The sequence below is a fragment of the Oncorhynchus tshawytscha genome, linkage group LG03 (assembly GCF_018296145.1).
Source record: "Oncorhynchus tshawytscha isolate Ot180627B linkage group LG03, Otsh_v2.0, whole genome shotgun sequence".
In the NCBI taxonomy this organism is placed as follows: Eukaryota; Metazoa; Chordata; class Actinopteri; order Salmoniformes; family Salmonidae; genus Oncorhynchus; species Oncorhynchus tshawytscha.
Window position 1 is genome coordinate 80,686,002 of NC_056431.1, and position 18,577 is coordinate 80,704,578.

The following is an 18,577-nucleotide window of genomic DNA, read 5'->3' on the forward strand; positions in this document are numbered from 1 at the left end:
GGCGGCTCCGGACAGACGGGAGACTCTGGCGGCTCCGGACAGACGGGAGACTCTGGCGGCTCCGGACAGACGGGAGACTCTGGCGGCTCCGGACAGACGGGAGACTCTGGCGGCTCCGGACAGACGGGAGACTCTGGCGGCTCCGGACAGACGGGAGACTCTGGCGGCTCCGGACAGACGGGAGACTCTGGCGGCTCCGGACAGACGGGAGACTCTGGCGGCTCCGGACAGACGGGAGACTCTGGCGGCTCCGGACAGACGGGAGACTCTGGCGGCTCCGGACAGACGGGAGACTCTGGCGGCTCCGGACAGACGGGAGACTCTGGCGGCTCCGGACAGACGGGAGACTCTGGCGGCTCCGGACAGACGGGAGACTCTGGCGGCTCCGGACAGACGGGAGACTCTGGCGGCTCCGGACAGACGGGAGACTCTGGCGGCTCCGGACAGACGGGAGACTCTGGCGGCTCCGGACAGACGGGGCGCACTGTAGGCCTGGTGCGTGGTGCCGGCGCTGGTGGTACTGGGACCTCAGGGCGAGTGCGGGGAGGAGGAACAGGGAGTACTGGGCTCTGGACACGCACAGGAAGCCTGGAGCGTGGAGGTGGCACTGGATAGACCGGACCGTGCAGGCGCACTGGAGCTCTTGAGCACCGAGCCTGCCCAACCTTACCTGGTTGAATGCTCCCGGTCGCCCTGCCAGTGCGGAGAGGTGGAATAGCCCGCACTGGGCTGTGCAGGCGAACCGGGGACACCATGCGTAAGGCTGGTGCCATGTACGCCGGCCCAAGGAGACGCACTGGAGACCAGATGAGTAGAGCCGGCTTCATGGCACTTGGCTCGATGCCCACTCTAGCCCGGCCGATACGAGGAGCTGGTATGTACCGCACCGGGCTATGCACCCGCACTGGGGACACCGTACGCTCCACAGCATAACACGGTGCCTGCCCTGTCTCTCTCGCTCTCCGGTAAGCACAGGAAGTTGGCGCAGGTCTCCTACCTGGCTTCGCCATACTTCCTGTGTGCCACCCCCCAAGAAATTTTAGGGGCTGACTCTCGGGCTTCCTACCGCGCCGCCGTGCTCGTTTCTCCAACTCCATTCTCCTATAACCCTCCTCGCACTGCTCCAGCGAATCCCAGGCGGGCTCCGGCACTCTCCCTGGGTCGACCGCCCATCTCTTCCCAAGTCGTATAGTCCAGATTCTGCTTCTCTTGCTGTTGTTGCTGCTGCTGCTGCTGCTGCTGCTTTTCTCCACGCCGTTTGGTCCTGTTGTGGTGGATGATTCTGTCACGGCTTTCTTCCTGGGAAGGAGAGGCGGACCAAAACGCAGCGTGGTTATAGTTCATGGTTCTTTAATAAGAGACACTTAACATGAACTAACTACAAAACAATAAACGTGAAAACCGAAACAGTCCTAACTGGTGCAGAAAACACAAAGACAGGAAACAATCACCCACAAAATACCCAAAGAATATGGCTGCCTAAATATGGCTCATAATCAGAGACAACGATAAACAGCTGCCTCTGATTGAGAACCAATCCAGGCAACCATAGATTTACCTAGACACCTAAAATAACACAACCCCATAAATCTACAAAAACCCCTACACAAGAAAAAACACATATATCACCCATGTCGCACCCTGGCCTAACCAAAATAATAAAGAAAACAAAGATAACTAAGGCCAGGGTGTGACACCCCTTTTGTCTAACAAGCTGCCATGCCGGTTTAGCTACTAGGGCAAATTCCCCTATCCTTTCTTGTAACCATATTTACCTTGTTTGTTTGTTCATGCATTTCGGTGAATTACTCAGTTAGTAATTAATAAATGATTTAAGACAATTGATGTATGGATGACTCATAGTGAAGACTGGGTTCGTGCAGATAACCAACAATTTAAGACGTTTGGAATGAGACTAACGTGAGGTAAAGTAATTCATTAATTCGAAGACTAATTGATCAGATAGAATATCTGAAAAGTTATTTTAGGAAATGATAACTTTGTAATCTGAATATTTTCCCTGGTGCCCCGACTTCCTAGTTAATTACAGTTACATAATTAATCAATTTGATCGCGTAATACTAATTACAGAGAATCTTTGATAAAAACGAAACATCTTCATTTAATGATAGTAAAGACACGACAGAAGCGTGGATCATCATTATTTGGTCTGTAAGGTTAATGAGCCAAATCTGTTTGTGGTCCAATAACACATTTAAAATCATCCATCTACCTCGATGATCTAGTTGGACAATTTGCACATTAGGATCAAAATGACTGTTAATCAATATCATCACCCCTTTTGAGTTTCTTTGTCGATGGGAGAAGTATATTTCACCTCCCCAGTCCATTTTTCACACATCATCTAAAACTGTTGAATGAGTTTCCTGTTAATATATATATTCCTTCTCTTTGAGCCAGGTAAATATTGTTAATCTTTTCTTATCTGCTAGGCCGTTACAATTATAACTGGCTATACCTATTTCACCATTTACCACAATGCACTGGCATATTACATCATTTATGCAGCAGCATACAATACATTTTTGGACTCACCTTGTGCTGTGCTCACTTGAACAGGAAGGTGGCGCAGCAGTTGTTCTTGTGGGCACATTTTGTCATCAATGTCTGGCATTCTCTGGATTTATGGTCCTTTCAAGACAACAGGGAACTCAGAGAAAACCAAGGTTGAATCATGAAATTTGTGATCTTCAGGTCGGAGCTCTTGAAAGAGGTTTGAATTCCCGACTTGGAATTCCGAGTTGGATGACTGTTCAAAACGTATTTTCCCAGAGTTTCCAGTTTTCTTGAAGTCACTGAAGTCTGAGATTTCCCAGTTCTGAGTTTTCAGTTGTTCTGAAAGCGTCAGAAGTCATGCTGGATTGACAGCATGGCCAATGTTGAACGTTTCTCCTTTTAAGCCTGGAAAAGAGACCCTTAAACCCAGATTTGGGACCACACACCCACTCGACTGAATAGCAGGCTAGTGATTGCTTTGCATTGCTTACAGTTAGCCACTGTTTCCTTCCAAGCCACTCATTGTTGAATTTGCTATTTCTAACTTGTGTAACGTTTATGTCCAATGGCCGATGAGCACTGATAAGTTTTATCTATAATTTCTCTTCATATGACAAGGATTTTCCAGTAGATTGTCGACTTGATTCGATGATGATGACTGCTTGCTAAGATTTTGAAAGTACGTTGACATGATCAGTCCAATCAAAGCTACGGTAGATATATAACGTGATTTGACATTTTATCTGTGGCCAATGACCTTGAGCCTTCTTGGATGGGCACTTCTAATGTAACTCTATAGCAGCACACAAGGGGGCTTGAATTTGAGCTCTCCACATAGATTTTGGGGTGATTTGAGAATAAGGCTGTGACGTTACAAAATGTGGAAAAAGTCAAGGGGTCTGAATACTTTCCAAATGCACTGTACGGGCCATCCGAGATTACCTAAAAAAACAGGCCACTTCGATAGAGCTATGGCCAGATCTGACTTTTTTGTACCAGGTTAGGAGAATTTTCACCACAGGTTAAGAGAATAAGGTTAAGGTTAGGAAAGAAAATTGGTGGTTGTCCTATTTCACACATACAAGGTTAGATGAAAATGTAAGAGGCGAGAGGGTTTACTCCACCCAAAATCTGTCCACGAAAATAAGACCATGAAGTGAGGAAGTATGTTGCATTGAGAAATCCCATGCAGCCTTCAAGTTGAAACACTGGAATGTGAGATGTGATCATCTCAATTATTATTTCCAATCATTATTTCCTTGAATGATTTTTCAATTTGAGCTTCATTACTTCTATGTAGCCTTAATTTTCTGAATTTCTAACAATTGGGTGGGTGTGGCTTCGTGACAAAGAGCAGCTGCTCACCGATTTGACGGTTCCCGCACAGTTCTCCCTTCAAAACATCATCCATGCGGCCGCCTAACCAGTTAATACTTCATCTGATTGAATTTAGGCCTCATGCTCTTTAAGCTAATTCAGTGATGTTTGTGTTCCGGTGGATTTACCTGAATAATGTATTTATGTATAAATGTGATATTTTGTTTAAAGAATTTATTAAATAAATGTAAGTACTGTTCAGAAAGCCGGTGGGACAGTAGAGCACTAGTGTCATAGTGGGTCAGTTACAACACTGGTTCAGATCTTATAAAGAAAAATACAACAATTTTATTAACTTGAGAGAATTCTACGTAGACGTACAGACACAAGTTCAGACAAATCAATTAAACCAAGTTGACAAAGCAGAGCCATACAGAGACAAAGCATTTAAACCAAGTTGACAAAGCAGAGCCATACAGAGACAAACCATTTAAACCAAGTTGACAAAGCATTTAAACCAAGTTGACAAACCATTTAAACCAAGTTGACAAAGCAAAGCCATACAGAGACGAATTTTGAAGTACTGCTCCAATGTCGCATTTCTTCAGTGATGCATCTATCTCGATCAACAAACCACCTCAACCATTGTTCAGTCAATACTGAGAAATGGTTTCAGTACCTGTATAGTGAGTCTACATGTAGACTATCTGGACAGAGAGAGTGCTACTGTAATGTACAGGTTAAAGGGATACGTTGGGATTTTGACAATGAAGCCAGTTCTCTACTTCCCCAGTCAGATAAAAATGGTGTCCAGGGGTTCATGTCTGTGTGCAGTTTGAAGGAAGTTGCTAACTAGAGTCAGGACAATGGACAGGAAGTACAGTGCCTTCGGAAAGTATTCAGACCCCTCGACTTTACACATTTTGTTACGTTAGCCTTATTCAAAAATAGATTAAATAAATAACCATTCTCAGCAATCTACACCCAATACCGTCAAAGCGGAAATAGGTTTAGACATTTTTGCAAATGTATTAAAAATAAAAACGGAAATAACTTATTTACATAAGTATTCAGACCCTTTGCTATGAGACTAAATTGAGCTCAGGTGCATCCTGTTTCCATTGACCATCCTTGAGATGTTTCTACAACTTGATTGAAAAAACAAATCAAGTTTCACACAGGAAGATTGTGTCGAGGCACAGATCTGAGGAAGGGTACCAATAAATGTCTGCAGCGTTGAAGGTCCCCAAGAACACAGTGACTAACCAGTGCCCCCGCACATCGACTCTGTACCGGTACCCCCTGTATATAGCTTCGCTATTGATATTTTATTGCTGCTCTTTAATTATTTGTTTATTTATTTAAAAAATGTTTTTGAAATGTTGGCTTTTTAAAAATTAAATCTGCATTGTTGGTTAAGGGCTTGTAAGTAAGCATTTCACTGTAAGGTCTACACACCTGTTGTATTCGGCGCATGTGACTACAATTTGAGTCGAGGCTGTAATGGCTGCCAAAGGTGCTTCAACAAAGTACTGAATACTTACGTAAATGCAATACGTTTTTATTTTTAATACATTTGCCAAAATTTCTAAAAACCTGTTTTTGCTTTGTCATTATGGGGTATTGTGATGTCATTATGGGGTGTATATTGATGAGGAAAGACAACAATATAATCCATTTTAGAATAAGTCTGTAACGTAACAAAATGTGGAAAAAGTCAAGGGGTCTGAATACTTTCCGGATGCTCTGTATATGATATCAGCTAGCATGACCTCTGACTTCCTACCTACTGAATGCAGAGACATAAAAAACACATCCACATGGTAATCATCTGACTCTGGGGAAGTCAATAAATGGTCAAAATCCCAAAGTATGCTGTTAACTCCAGGTGGCAGATGATGGACAGTTGAATCTGTTTGGTCACGTTTCCTTCATCCTCCACTCCTCAACCCGCCGTCTTCTACCTCACATCATGTCCAGCTGTAGGGAGAGGAGATAAACCATGGTAGAGAAGTCACATATACAACTGTTGATCTTGTAGATGTGAAGCCGCCAACCCCCACGAACACACTTTCTCCCTGAAAATGTAACCACAAAAGATTAACACTCACCAAGTCGTCCACATCTCCTGTATCGTCCACCACAGCTGCAACTAGCTCCTCTTTCTTCTCCCCTGCAGTCAGGAACTAAGGACAGAGTCAGGCTTCAATCAGGAAATAGGACTGGACAACTTCTCGTTAGTCATTTTACAACCACTCAGATATACCGACCAAAAATATACACGCAACAATTTCAAAGACTTTACTGAGTTACAGTTCATATAAGGAAATCAGTCAATTGAAATCAATTCATTAGGCCCTAATCTATGGATTTTACATGACTGGGCAGGGGTGTAGCCATGGGTGGGCCTGGGATGGCAAAAGCTCACCCGCTAGGGAGGCAGGTCTAGCCAATTATAATCAGTTTTCCCCACAGACAAAAAAATACTCCTCAGCACCCCCCTTCAGACGATCCCACAGGTGAGGAAGCGTGTGGAGATCCTGGGCTGGCGTGGTTACACGTGGTCTGCGGGTGAGGCCAAATACTCTAAAATGACGTTGGAGGTGGCTTACGGTAGAGAAATTAACATAAAATCATCCGGCAACAGCTGTTGGACATTCTTGCAGTAAGCATGCCAATTGCACACTCCCTCAAAACTTGAGACATCTGTGGCGTTGTACTTTTTAGAGTGGCCTATTATACACACTGTGTGTAATGATCACGCTGTTTAATCAACTTCCTTGATATGCCACACCTGTCAGGTGGATGGATTATCTTGGCGAAGGAGAAATGCTCACTAACAGTGATGAAAACACATTTGTGCACAAAATTTGAGCGAAATAAGCTTTTTGTGTGTGTATGGAACATTTCTGGGATCTTTTATTTCAGCTCATGAATCCAACACTTTACATGTTGCCTTTATATTTTTGTGGGTCTGTTAATTTCAAATGAACCATTCTAACGCCTGGTTACCCCGGAGGAAGGTAGTTAGCTGGTTCTCCTGTACCTGCTTGGCATCATGACTCGAGAACGTGCTCCCGTCAACTTCGTCCTTGTTGATCAGGGTCAGGGCATCTGTTAATCAATACCACAATTAATAACCTGCTCACATAACGCTGCTTTAATAAAGAGCGTTAACATGAGGCCTGCTATTGTACCTTGGACTAGCATGTCCCAGAATTCCTGAAGGCCTCTAACAGGAATACTGGTCTTCAGAGACTGGATGTAGCTGTTGTAGTGATCAGCATTCCCAACCTGAAGAAAGAGTTACAATAGGAGATCCACATTACCTACCTACCTACCTACCTACCTACCTACCTACCTACCTACCTACCTACCTACCTACCGGAGAGGGAGGTACAATAAGAGATCCACATGACCTACCTACCTACCGGAGAGGGAGGTACAATAGGAGATCCACATTATCTACCTACCGGAGAGGGAGGTTCAATAGGAGATCCACATGACCTACCTGCCTACCTACCTACCTACCTACAATAGGAGATCCACATTACTGTTATGAATTTTATGTATAATGACTAAATGATGTATACATTTAAAGTAATGATAGGACTATATCTAACAGAATTCTACCCTGTCTCTGTATAATGATGAAGAATGTTTGTTAAACATACACTGTAAAACCTGTTCACAGGCTACTGACATGTAAAACTGTTGTATTGAATGGTCACCTGAACAGACTGCTCTCTGAAGGTCTGGATACAGGGGATGCACTTTATGTAGTAGTTCATGTTCTTGTTGCCAAGCAACTGCTCTATCCTGCCAGTCAGCTGTTGACACACTGGAGGACACATACAGACATGGGGTCAGGAAGATGTCAGGAAGACAACGGGTCAGGATGGGGTCATGACAGGTCAAACGCTAGCCAGAGGGGTATCCTACCAAGCAAGCTAGATCTACTCAGGGTTATCTAAAGCTAGCCAGCTTCAGTTATAAAAAATAAAAAAATACATTTTAATCTTTATTTTTACTAGGCAAGTCAGTTAAGAACAAATTCATATTTACAATGACAGCCTAGGTTACTGGCCTAACGCTCTAACCACTAGGCTACATGCTGGTTACTGGCCCAACGCTCTAACCACTAGACTACCTGCTGGTTACTGGCCCAACGCTTTAACCACTAGGCTCTAACCACTAAGCTACCTGCCACCCAAAATGAAGGAAAATATATCAGCATGCTGTGAAATGGGCTTTTAGAAGTGGCGTCTCTATTGTATTACTTCTCGTTAATGCCGTCTTTGGTGGGCTTATCAATGCAGGGGGACCTTTTCCCACTCCTATCCATAAAATATTAATCACCATTGTATTTGTCAAACACAGGTTTTACTGTGAGTTAAGTTTCAAATGCATTCTGTCATTGCTAAAGTATTTTAACTTATTATAAAAAATAAAAAATAAACTGACAAATCTAGTTCTCTTCCTCAAATGAAGGGGATGATGGCGCAATCTTTGTGAGGGAAGGAATCTGATTTCATTGGTCCTCAACTCACAGCTAAGACACTTCATTCAGGATAAATGGAGTTAGCCCTGAGTTAGCCTGCCCCGGAGCAGGTTAGTTCTGAATGCAGGATAGTGGAGTTAGCCCTGAGTTAGTCTGCCCTGGAGCAGGTTAGTTCTGAATGCAGGATAGTGGAGTTAGCCCTGAGTTAGCCTGCCCTGGAGCACGTTAGTTCTGAATGCAGGATAGTGGAGTTAGCCCTGAGTTAGCCTGCCCTGGAGCAGGTTAGTTATGAAGGATTCCTTGCTATAGAAATGTACCTGGCTAAAAGGTGAGCCACATTCATATGACTAGTTATCCCGAGTTGAACTCAAGTGTAAACATACAGTATAGAACACCTGATTGGTAGGATACCCCCTCATGGTCATCTTGCCAATGACCATAAGAGCTGCCAAGACTGTACAAACAGATCTGGGACCAGGCTAGGCAAAAACCGTGGGCCATGAGACTTGTTTGAGAAGGAGAGAGTAGAACCAGACAATCATCTCACCCTCTCCAAACGGAAGACTCTTCTGGCGAATCAGAGTGCGGAAATCCCGTGCTGGATCTACACTACCCACCTGGTAGAGGAACACACAGGTCAACATACAGTAGAGAACACCTGGTAAAGGAACACAGGTAAATTATATGATATAAAGTGGGGCAAAAAAGTATTTAGTCAGCTACCAATTGTGCAAGTTCTCCCACTTAAAAGGATGAGAGAGGCCTGTAATTTTCATCATAGGTACACTTCAACTATGACTGACAAAATGAGAAAAGAAATCCAGAAAATCACATTGTAGGATTTTAAATGAATTTATTTGCAAATTATGGTGGAAAATAAGTATTTGGTCAATAACAAAAGTTTATCTCAATACTTTGTTATATACCCTTTGTTGGCAATGACAGAGGTCAAACGTTTTCTGTAAGTCTTCACAAGTTTTTCACACACTGTTGCTGGTTTTTGGCCCATTCCTCCATGCAGATCTCCTCTAGAGCAGTGATGTTTTGGGGCTGTTGCTGGGCAACACGGACTTTCAACTCCCTCCAAAGATTTTCTATGGGGATGAGCTCTGGAGACTGGCTAGGCCACTCCAGGACCTTGAAATGCTTCTTACGAAGCCACTCCTTCGTTGCCCGGGCAGTGTGTTTGGGATCATTGTCATGCTGAAAGACCCAGCCACGTTTCATCTTCAATGCCCTTGCTGATGGAAGGAGGTTTTCACTGAAAATCTCACGATACACGGCCCCATTCATTCTTTCCTTTACACGGATCAGTCGTCCTGGTCCCTTTGCAGAAAAACAGCCCGAAGCATGATGTTTCCACCCCCATGCTTCACAGTAGGTATGGTGTTCTTTGGATGCAACTCAGCATTCTTTGTCCTCCAAACACGAGTTGAGTTTTTACCAAAAAGTTATATTTTGGTTTCATCTAACCATATGACATTCTCCCAATCTTCTTCTGGATCATCCAAATGCTCTCTAGCAAACTTCAGACGGGCCTGGACATGTACTGGCTTAAGCAGGGGGACACGTCTGGCACTGCAGGATTTGAGTCCGTAGGTTACGTAGTGTGCGTAGTGTGTTACTGATGGTAGGCTTTGTTACTTTGGTCCCAGCTCTCTGCAGGTCATTCACTAGGTCCCCCCGTGTGGTTCTGGGATTTTTGCTCACCGTTCTTGTGATCATTTTGACCCCACGGGGTGAGATCTTGCGTGGAGCCCCAGATCGAGGGAGATTATCAGTGGTCTTGTACGTCTTCCATTTCATAATAATTGCTCCCACAGTTGATTTCTTCACACCAAGCTGCTTACCTATTGCAGATTCAGTCTTCCCAGCCTGGTACAGGTCTACAATTTTGTTTCTGGTGTTCTTTGACAGCTCTTTGGTCTTGGCCATAGTGGAGTTTGGAGTGTGACTGTTTGAGGTTGTGGACAGGTGTCTTTTATACTGATAACAAGTTCAAACAGGTGCCATTAATACAGGTAACGAGTGGAGGACAGAGGAGCCTCTTAAAGAAGAAGTTACAGGTCTGTGAGAGCCAGAAATCTTGCTTGTTTGTAGGTGACCAAATACTTATTTTCCACCATAATTTGCAAATAAATTCATTAAAAATCCTACAATGTGATTTTCTGGATTTTTTTTCTTCATTTTGTCTATCATAGTTGAAGTGTACCTATGATGAAAATTACAGGCCTCGCTCATATTTTTAAGTGGGAGAACTTGCACAATTGGTGGCTGACTAAATACCTTTTTGCCGCAATATATGTGTGTTTTTTATATATATTCCATGTAATTTTTTTATTCAAATGGAATGGAGTAGAACAGCAAACACCCACTTGGCCACTGCGCCTGCTACTCCTCTCCATTTCCATATGAAATAGCCATTGGGTGCTTTTCGGGGGAGGGCATGCCCACAACAATGGCCGGAGTTGAATGGGACAGCTCTTCACCTTAGTGACTGTTCCCTCTACTCTATACAATACATATCTGTTTATTTTATGTGATGATAAAAGGCTCATACAATACAAATCTTTTTTTAATGTTTTCTTTCACAGTGATAGCGACTCTGACTGGGAGCCCCCGGTGCCAAGCTGCCCGCTCTACCTCTGCCCCCAGTGGTGTTCATATGCCACAGTTCATTACTGCAGGCATGACTGTGCCTCAGGGCCAAAAGGGCACAGCATGGAGGCGTCGTTGTGTTCTGTGTCGCATGAACGGCACCACTTGTTCAGTTTGCCTCCGCTTTACATCAGAAAGAGACTGCTATGGGACATGGCACAGGCAGCAAAATATTGTGTAGAGGACTTTCAAAAGGTGTACTGTTTTTTAATAAATATTTTTTCCGATTTTTTGTGTGTTAGAATTGCTTTTTGATATGTTGTATATAGTTATTTGCTCTCTTGTATATAGTTATAGGTCATTTCACTAATTCGGCCACTTGGGTACATTTGGGCAACTTGTGTGGGACACCTGAGTGACTTCATGCTAAATGTCATGTAGCTCAACCATTCCTGAAGTTATCAGTCTGAAACTTTGCACACCTACAGTTGCCCTCTTGTGTTATCCACCAAAATGATCTCCAGCATCCTATCTGACTGTGTGGCTATTCTAGTACATGTGAAAGATGATGCTACAACAATAAAAAACAGAAAACGTATGCTCTTTCTTTCTCTTTTCTTCCACCAGATCTACTGTGTTATATTCTCCTACATTCAATTAACATTTCCACAAACTTCAGAATGTTTCCATTCAAATGATACCAAGAATATGCATATCCTTGCCTCTGGGGCTGAGCTACAGGCAGTTAGATTAGGGTATGTCTTCAGGCGGAAATTGAGAACAAGGGATGCAGCCATAAGAGGTTGGAAAAGCAACAAACCAGTGCTCAGCATATGTGGGAACTCCTTCAAGATTGTTGGAAAAGCATTCCAGGTGAAGCTGGTTGACAGAATGCCAAGAGTGTGCAAAGCTCTCATCAAGGTAAAGGGTGGCTACTTTGAATAATCTCAAATAGAAGATATATTTTGATTTAACACTTTTTTGGTTACTACATGATTCCATATGTGTTATTTCATAGTTGATGTCTTCACTATTATTCTACAATGTAGAAAATATTTAAAAAATGAAGAAAAACCGTTGAATGAGTAGGTGTGTCCAAACTTTTGATTGGTTCTGTATATGATAGTGTACTTTCAATAATTCCAGATCCCATGTTAAGTCCTCTGGCCTACTCTCACCTGTGTGATGCTTCCCTCTGTGATGTCAGCCAGGTTAAAGTCTTCTTCCTCGTCAACTTTGGCCTTCTTGGCATCAGGCTCCTCAGTGCTGCAGAGGATAAAGAGGGTCAGTTATATGGGGATATACTCAACTGGTTTTGCGTGACTCCTCACGCACCCCGTCCTCTCCTCCTTTTGAAAAAGGTCAAAGGTAGCTGAGGAGAGGAAATACATGCGCTTGTATGAAACAATCCTCTATCTCCACTAACATGTCATGAGGCAAATTCCGTTTACATAGGAGGAATCCCAAAACACGTGTAAAGACATACAAATAAAAGCAGCAAGTCGTGCGAGCCATTTTCTAGATTAAAGGATAAGTAGCGTATGGTTTTCTCCTTTGAGAAAAGAGGGGACTCAAAGGGGGTGGGGATTATTAAAACATTGCCGCGCTAGCTGCCGGGAGGTCCCACCCGGAGGCCATTGAGGAGATCAAACTCCTCCGTTTGCCTATTAACAACCTGCCTCTACATATGGTGCCCCCTTATCGGTTTCTGGACAGAGTCAGAGAGAACAGACAGAGAGAACAGACCTTTGCCCAATACTGAATCTCCCATGGAGTGTTCTACACAACTGTTATGATCACAATATTGTTTCCAGCCCTGTAGTTAAGAGATAACAAGTAGTTTAGAACCCATCTGAAACTAAGCATTAATGAGGTGACAAACTAGTAGCTATGAGATTTGAATCACATTCCTACCTGTTCCCAAACAGCTAGAATGTAGACCTACCCGTTCCCAAACAGCTAGAATATGGACCTACCCGTTCTCAAACAGCTAGAATGTAGACCTACCCGTTCCCAAACAGCTAGAATGTAGACCTACCCGTTCCCAAACAGCTAGTGATGTAGACCTACCCATTCCCAAACAGCTAGTGATGTAGACCTACCCGTTCCCAAACAGCTAGTGATGTAGACCTACCCGTTCCCAAACAGCTAGTGATGTAGACCTACCCGTTCCCAAACAGCTAGTGATGTAGACCTACCCGTTCCCAAACAGCTAGTGATGTAGACCTACCCGTTCCCAAACAGCTCTGCTAGTGATGTAGACCTACCTGTTCTCAAACAGCTAGAATGTAGACCTACCCGTTCCCAAACAGCTAGAATGTAGATCTACCCGTTTAAAGGTGGTGTGGGAGCTGTGCTTTGGCAAAGTGGGTGGGGTTATATCCTTCCTGTTTGGCCCTGTCTGGGGGTATCATGGGATGGGGCCACAGTGTCTCCTGACCCCTCATGTCTCAGCCTCCAGTATTTATGTGTCGGGGGGCTAGGGTCAGTTTGTTATATCTGGAGTACTTCTCCTGTCTTATCCGGTGTCCTGTGTGAAATTAAGTATGCTCTCTCTAATTCTCTCTTTCTTTCTCTCTCTCTGGCAGGAGCTGAGCCCTAGGACCATGCCTCAGGACTACCTGGCATGATGACTCCTTGCTGTCCCCAGTCCACCTGGCCGTGCTGCTGCTTCAGTTTCAACTGTTCTGCCTGTGATTATTATTATTTGACCATGCTGGTCATTTATGAACATTTGAACATCTTGGCCATGTTGTTATAATCTCCACCCGGCACAGCCAGAAGAGGACTGGCCACCCCACATAGCCTGGTTCCTCTCTAGGTTTCTTCCTAGGTTTTGGCCTTTCTAGGGAGTTTTTCCTAGCCACTGTGCTTCTACATCTGCATCGCTTGCTGTTCGGGGTTTTAGGCTGGGTTTCTGTACAGCACTTTGAGATATCAGCTGATGTATGAAGGGCTATATAAATAAATTTGATTAGACCTACCCGTTCCCAAACAGCTAGTGATGTAGACCTACCCATTACCAAACAGCTAGAATGTAGACCTACCCGTTCGCAAACAGCTAGTGATGTAGACCTACCCGTTCCCAAACAGCTAGTGATGTAGACCTACCCGTTCCCAAAAAGCTACTGATGTAGACCTACCCGTTCCCAAAAAGCTACTGATGTAGACCTACCCGTTCCCAAAAAGCTACTGATGTAGACCTACCCGTTCCCAAACAGCTAGTGATGTAGACCTACCCATTACCAAACAGCTAGAATGTAGACCTACCCGTTCGCAAACAGCTAGTGATGTAGACCTACCCGTTCCCAAACAGCTCTGCTAGTGATGTAGACCTACCCGTTCCCAAACAGCTCTGCTAGTGATGTAGACCTACCCGTTCCCAAACAGCTAGTGATGTAGACCTACCCGTTCCCAAACAGCTAGTGATGTAGACCTACCTGTTCCCAAAAAGCTAGTGATGTAGACCTACCCATTACCAAACAGCTAGTGATGTAGACCTACCCGTTCCCAAACAGCTAGTGATGTAGACCTACCCATTACCAAACAGCTAGTGATGTAGACCTACCCGTTTCCAAACAGCTAGTGATGTAGACCCACCCGTTACCAAACAGCTAGTGATGTAGACCCACCCGTTACCAAACAGCTAGTGATGCAGACCTACCTGTTCCCAAATATCTAGTGATGCTGACCTACCCGTTCCCAAACTAGAATGCAGACCTACCCGTTCTCAAACTAGAATGTAGACCTACCCGTTCCCAAACAGCTAGTGATGCAGACCTACCTGTTCCCAAATATCTAGTGATGCTGACCTACCCGTTCCCAAACTAGAATGCAGACCTACCCGTTCTCAAACTAGAATGTAGACCTACCCGTTCCCAAACAGCTAGTGATGCTGACCTACCCGTTCCCAAACTAGAATGCAGACCTACCCGTTCCCAAACAGCTAATGATGCAGACCTACCCGTTCCCAAACTAGAATGTAGACCTACCTGTTCCCAAACAGCTCCTTGCTGGTCTTCAGTTCCTTCTTCTTGACCACCTCCTTCAGAGGGAACTTCTTCTTCAGTGTCTCCAGGGGGGCTTGACAGCGGGTGGCCACCGCGAGGGGGCGCTGGAGAGCTGTAGTCAGCCAGGGGTCCATGGGCGGGAGCGGGGCACTGGGGTTCACCGCCCGATGGTGCAGGCACTGTAGTGGGAGAAGTGTGTTTTGTGGGGGGGGGGTGAAATATGAGGGAAAATTAAGACGTAGAAAAGTAATAGCAGATTGAGAACACGTTACATGGAGAAATAACCTGATAATAGAGAAGGAGCCCTACCTAGAACAGTCTCTGGTACTGAGGGTTGGGGACGTGGTAACTACCTAGAACAGTCTCTGGTACTGAGGGTTGAGGATGTGGTAACTACCTGGAACAGTCTCTGGTACTGAGGATGTGGTAACTACCTGGAAGAGTCTCTGCTACTGAGGGTTGGGGATGGAGTAACTACCTGGAACAGTCTCTGGTACTGGGGACAGTCTCTGGTACTGGGGATGGAGTAACTACCTGGAACAGTCTCTGGTACCTGGAACAGTCTCTGGTACTGGGGATGTGGTAACTACCTGAAACAGTCTCTGGTACTGAGGATGTGGTAACTACCTGGAAGAGTCTCTGGTACTGAGGGTTGGGGATGTGGTAACTACCTGGAACAGTCTCTGGTACTGAGGGTTGGGGACGTGGTAACTACCTAGAACAGTCTCTGGTACTGAGGGTTGGGGATGTGGTAACTACCTAGAACAGTCTCTGGTACTGGGGATGTGGTAACTACCTAGAACAGTCTCTGGTACTGGGGATGTGGTAACTACCTGGAACAGTCTCTGGTACTGGGGATGTGGTAACTACCTAGAACAGTCTCTGGTACTGGGGATGTGGTAACTACCTGGAACAGTCTCTGGTACTGAGGATGTGGTAACTACCTGGAACAGTCTCTGGTACTGAGGGTTGGGGATGTGGTAACTACGTGGAACAGTCTCTGGTACTGAGGGTTGGGGACGTGGTAACTACCTGGAACAGTCTCTGGCACTGGGGATGTGGTAACTACCTGGAACAGTCTCTGGTACTGAGGGTTGGGGATGTGGTAACTACCTGGAACAGTCTCTGGTACTGAGGGTTGGGGATGTGGTAACTACCTGGAACAGTCTCTGGTACTGAGGGTTGGGGATGTGGTAACTACCTGGAACAGTCTCTGGTACTGAGGGTTGGGGATGTGGTAACTACCTGGAACAGTCTCTGGTACTGAGGGTTGGGGACGTGGTAACTACCTGGAACAGTCTCTGGTACTGAGGGTTGGGGACGTGGTAACTACCTGGAACAGTCTCTGGTACTGAGGATGTGGTAACTACCTGGAACAGTCTCTGGAACTGGGGATGTAGTAACTACCTGGAACAGTCTCTGGTACTGAGGATGTAGTAACTACCTGGAACAGTCTCTGGTACTGAGGGTTGGGGATGTAGTAACTACCTGGAACAGTCTCTGGAACTGGGGATGGAGTAACTACCTGGAACAGTCTCTGGTACTGAGGATGTAGTAACTACCTGGAACAGTCTCTGGAACTGGGGATGTAGTAACTACCTGGAACAGTCTCTGGAACTGGGGATGTAGTAACTACCTGGAACAGTCTCTGGTACTGAGGATGTAGTAACTACCTGGAACAGTCTCTGGTACTGAGGGTTGGGGATGTGGTATCTACCTGGAACAGTCTCTGGTACTGAGGGTTGGGGATGTGGTAACTGCCTGGAACAGTCTCTGGTACTGGGGATGTGGTAACTACCTGGAACAGTCTCTGGTACTGGGGATGTGGTAACTACCTGGAACAGTCTCTGGTACTGAGGATGTGGTAACTACCTGGAACAGTCTCTGGTACTGAGGGTTGGGGACGTGGTAACTACCTGGAACAGTCTCTGGTACTGAGGATGTGGTAACTACCTGGAACAGTCTCTGGTACTGGGGATGTGGTAACTACCTGGAACAGTCTCTGGTACTGAGGGTTGGGGATGTGGTAACTACCTGGAACAGTCTCTGGTACTGAGGGTTGGGGATGTGGTAACTACCTGGAACAGTCTCTGGTACTGGGGATGTGGTAACTACCTGGAACAGTCTCTGGTACTGGGGATGTGGTAACTACCTGGAACAGCCTCTGGCACTGGGGATGTGGTAACTACCTGGAACAGTCTCTGGTACTGAGGGTTGGGGATGTGGTAACTACCTAGAACAGTCTCTGGTACTGGGGATGTGGTAACTACCTGGAACAGTCTCTGGTACTGAGGGTTGGGATGTGGTAACTACCTGGAACAGTCTCTGGTACTGAGGGTTGGGGATGTGGTAACTACCTGGAACAGTCTCTGGTACTGGGGATGTGGTAACTACCTGGAACAGTCTCTGGTACTGGGGATGTGGTAACTACCTGGAACAGTCTCTGGTACTGAGGGTTGGGGATGTGATAACTACCTGGAACAGTCTCTGGTACTGAGGATGTGGTAACTACCTGGAACAGTCTCTGGTACTGAGGGTTGGGGATGTAGTAACTACCTGGAACAGTCTCTGGTACTGAGGGTTGGGGATGTAGTAACTACCTGGAACAGTCTCTGGTACTGAGGGTTGGGGGTACTGGGGATGTGATAACTACCTGGAACAGTCTCTGGTACTGAGGATGTGGTAACTACCTGGAACAGTCTCTGGTACTGAGGGTTGGGGATGTGGTAACTACCTGGAACAGTCTCTGGTACTGAGGATGTGATAACTACCTGGAACAGTCTCTGGTACTGAGGGTTGGGGATGTGATAACTACCTGGAACAGTCTCTGGTACTGAGGATGTGATAACTACCTGGAACAGTCTCTGGTACTGAGGATGTGGTAACTACCTGGAACAGTCTCTGGTACTGAGGATGTGATAACTACCTGGAACAGTCTCTGGTACTGAGGATGTGGTAACTACCTGGAACAGTCTCTGGTACTGAGGGTTGGGGATGTGATAACTACCTGGAACAGTCTCTGGTACTGAGGATGTGGTAACTACCTGGAACAGTCTCTGGTACTGAGGGTTGGGGATGTAGTAACTACCTGGAACAGTCTCTGGTACTGAGGGTTGGGGATGTGGTAACTACCTGGAACAGTCTCTGGTACTGAGGGTTGGGGATGTGATAACTACCTGGAACAGTCTCTGGTACTGAGGATGTGGTAACTACCTGGAACAGTCTCTGGTACTGAGGGTTGGGGATGTGGTTGACTTTGAAGAGGTCTTTTTTCACTCCATCCTTATCCTCCTCCACCAACATCATGGAGTCAATCAGAGAGTCCACCGCCGACAGCTGGTCCTCTGGGAATAGGAAACAGGAAACACACAACCATCACATGGATAAAAAACATTAAAGGAAAATAAAAGCAGTCAGTCAATATACTGAGGATAGTGCTTATTGGTTGATCACCTACCTGAGTGGTCCACTAGCCTACCTGAGGGAGTGTACATCGTAGCACAGGAGTGGTCCACTAGCCTAGCTGAGGGAGTGTACATCCTAGGGCAGGAGTGGTCCACTAGCCTACCTGAGGGAGTGTACATCCTAGGGCAGGAGTGGTCCACTAGCCTACCCGAGGGAGTGTACATCCTAG

At 45.5% G+C, this 18,577-nt stretch overlaps 1 protein-coding gene across 1 annotated transcript in view; it reads right to left on the bottom strand.

Moving 5' to 3' along the window:
• Positions 1–5,452: 5,452 nt before the first annotated feature.
• xrcc5 (X-ray repair complementing defective repair in Chinese hamster cells 5) overlaps positions 5,453–18,577 on the bottom strand; it is a 31,383-nt gene continuing 18,258 nt past the window's right edge. The window contains exons 13-21 of the mRNA XM_042320072.1: positions 18,157–18,287; positions 14,926–15,122; positions 12,112–12,199; positions 8,883–8,952; positions 7,566–7,675; positions 7,032–7,128; positions 6,881–6,948; positions 5,946–6,020; positions 5,453–5,814 (exon numbers count right to left, since the gene is read on the bottom strand). Coding sequence (XP_042176006.1) covers positions 5,800–5,814; positions 5,946–6,020; positions 6,881–6,948; positions 7,032–7,128; positions 7,566–7,675; positions 8,883–8,952; positions 12,112–12,199; positions 14,926–15,122; positions 18,157–18,287 — 851 coding nt within the window. The 3' untranslated portion in view covers positions 5,453–5,799. The remainder of the gene's footprint in view (positions 5,815–5,945; positions 6,021–6,880; positions 6,949–7,031; positions 7,129–7,565; positions 7,676–8,882; positions 8,953–12,111; positions 12,200–14,925; positions 15,123–18,156; positions 18,288–18,577) is intronic.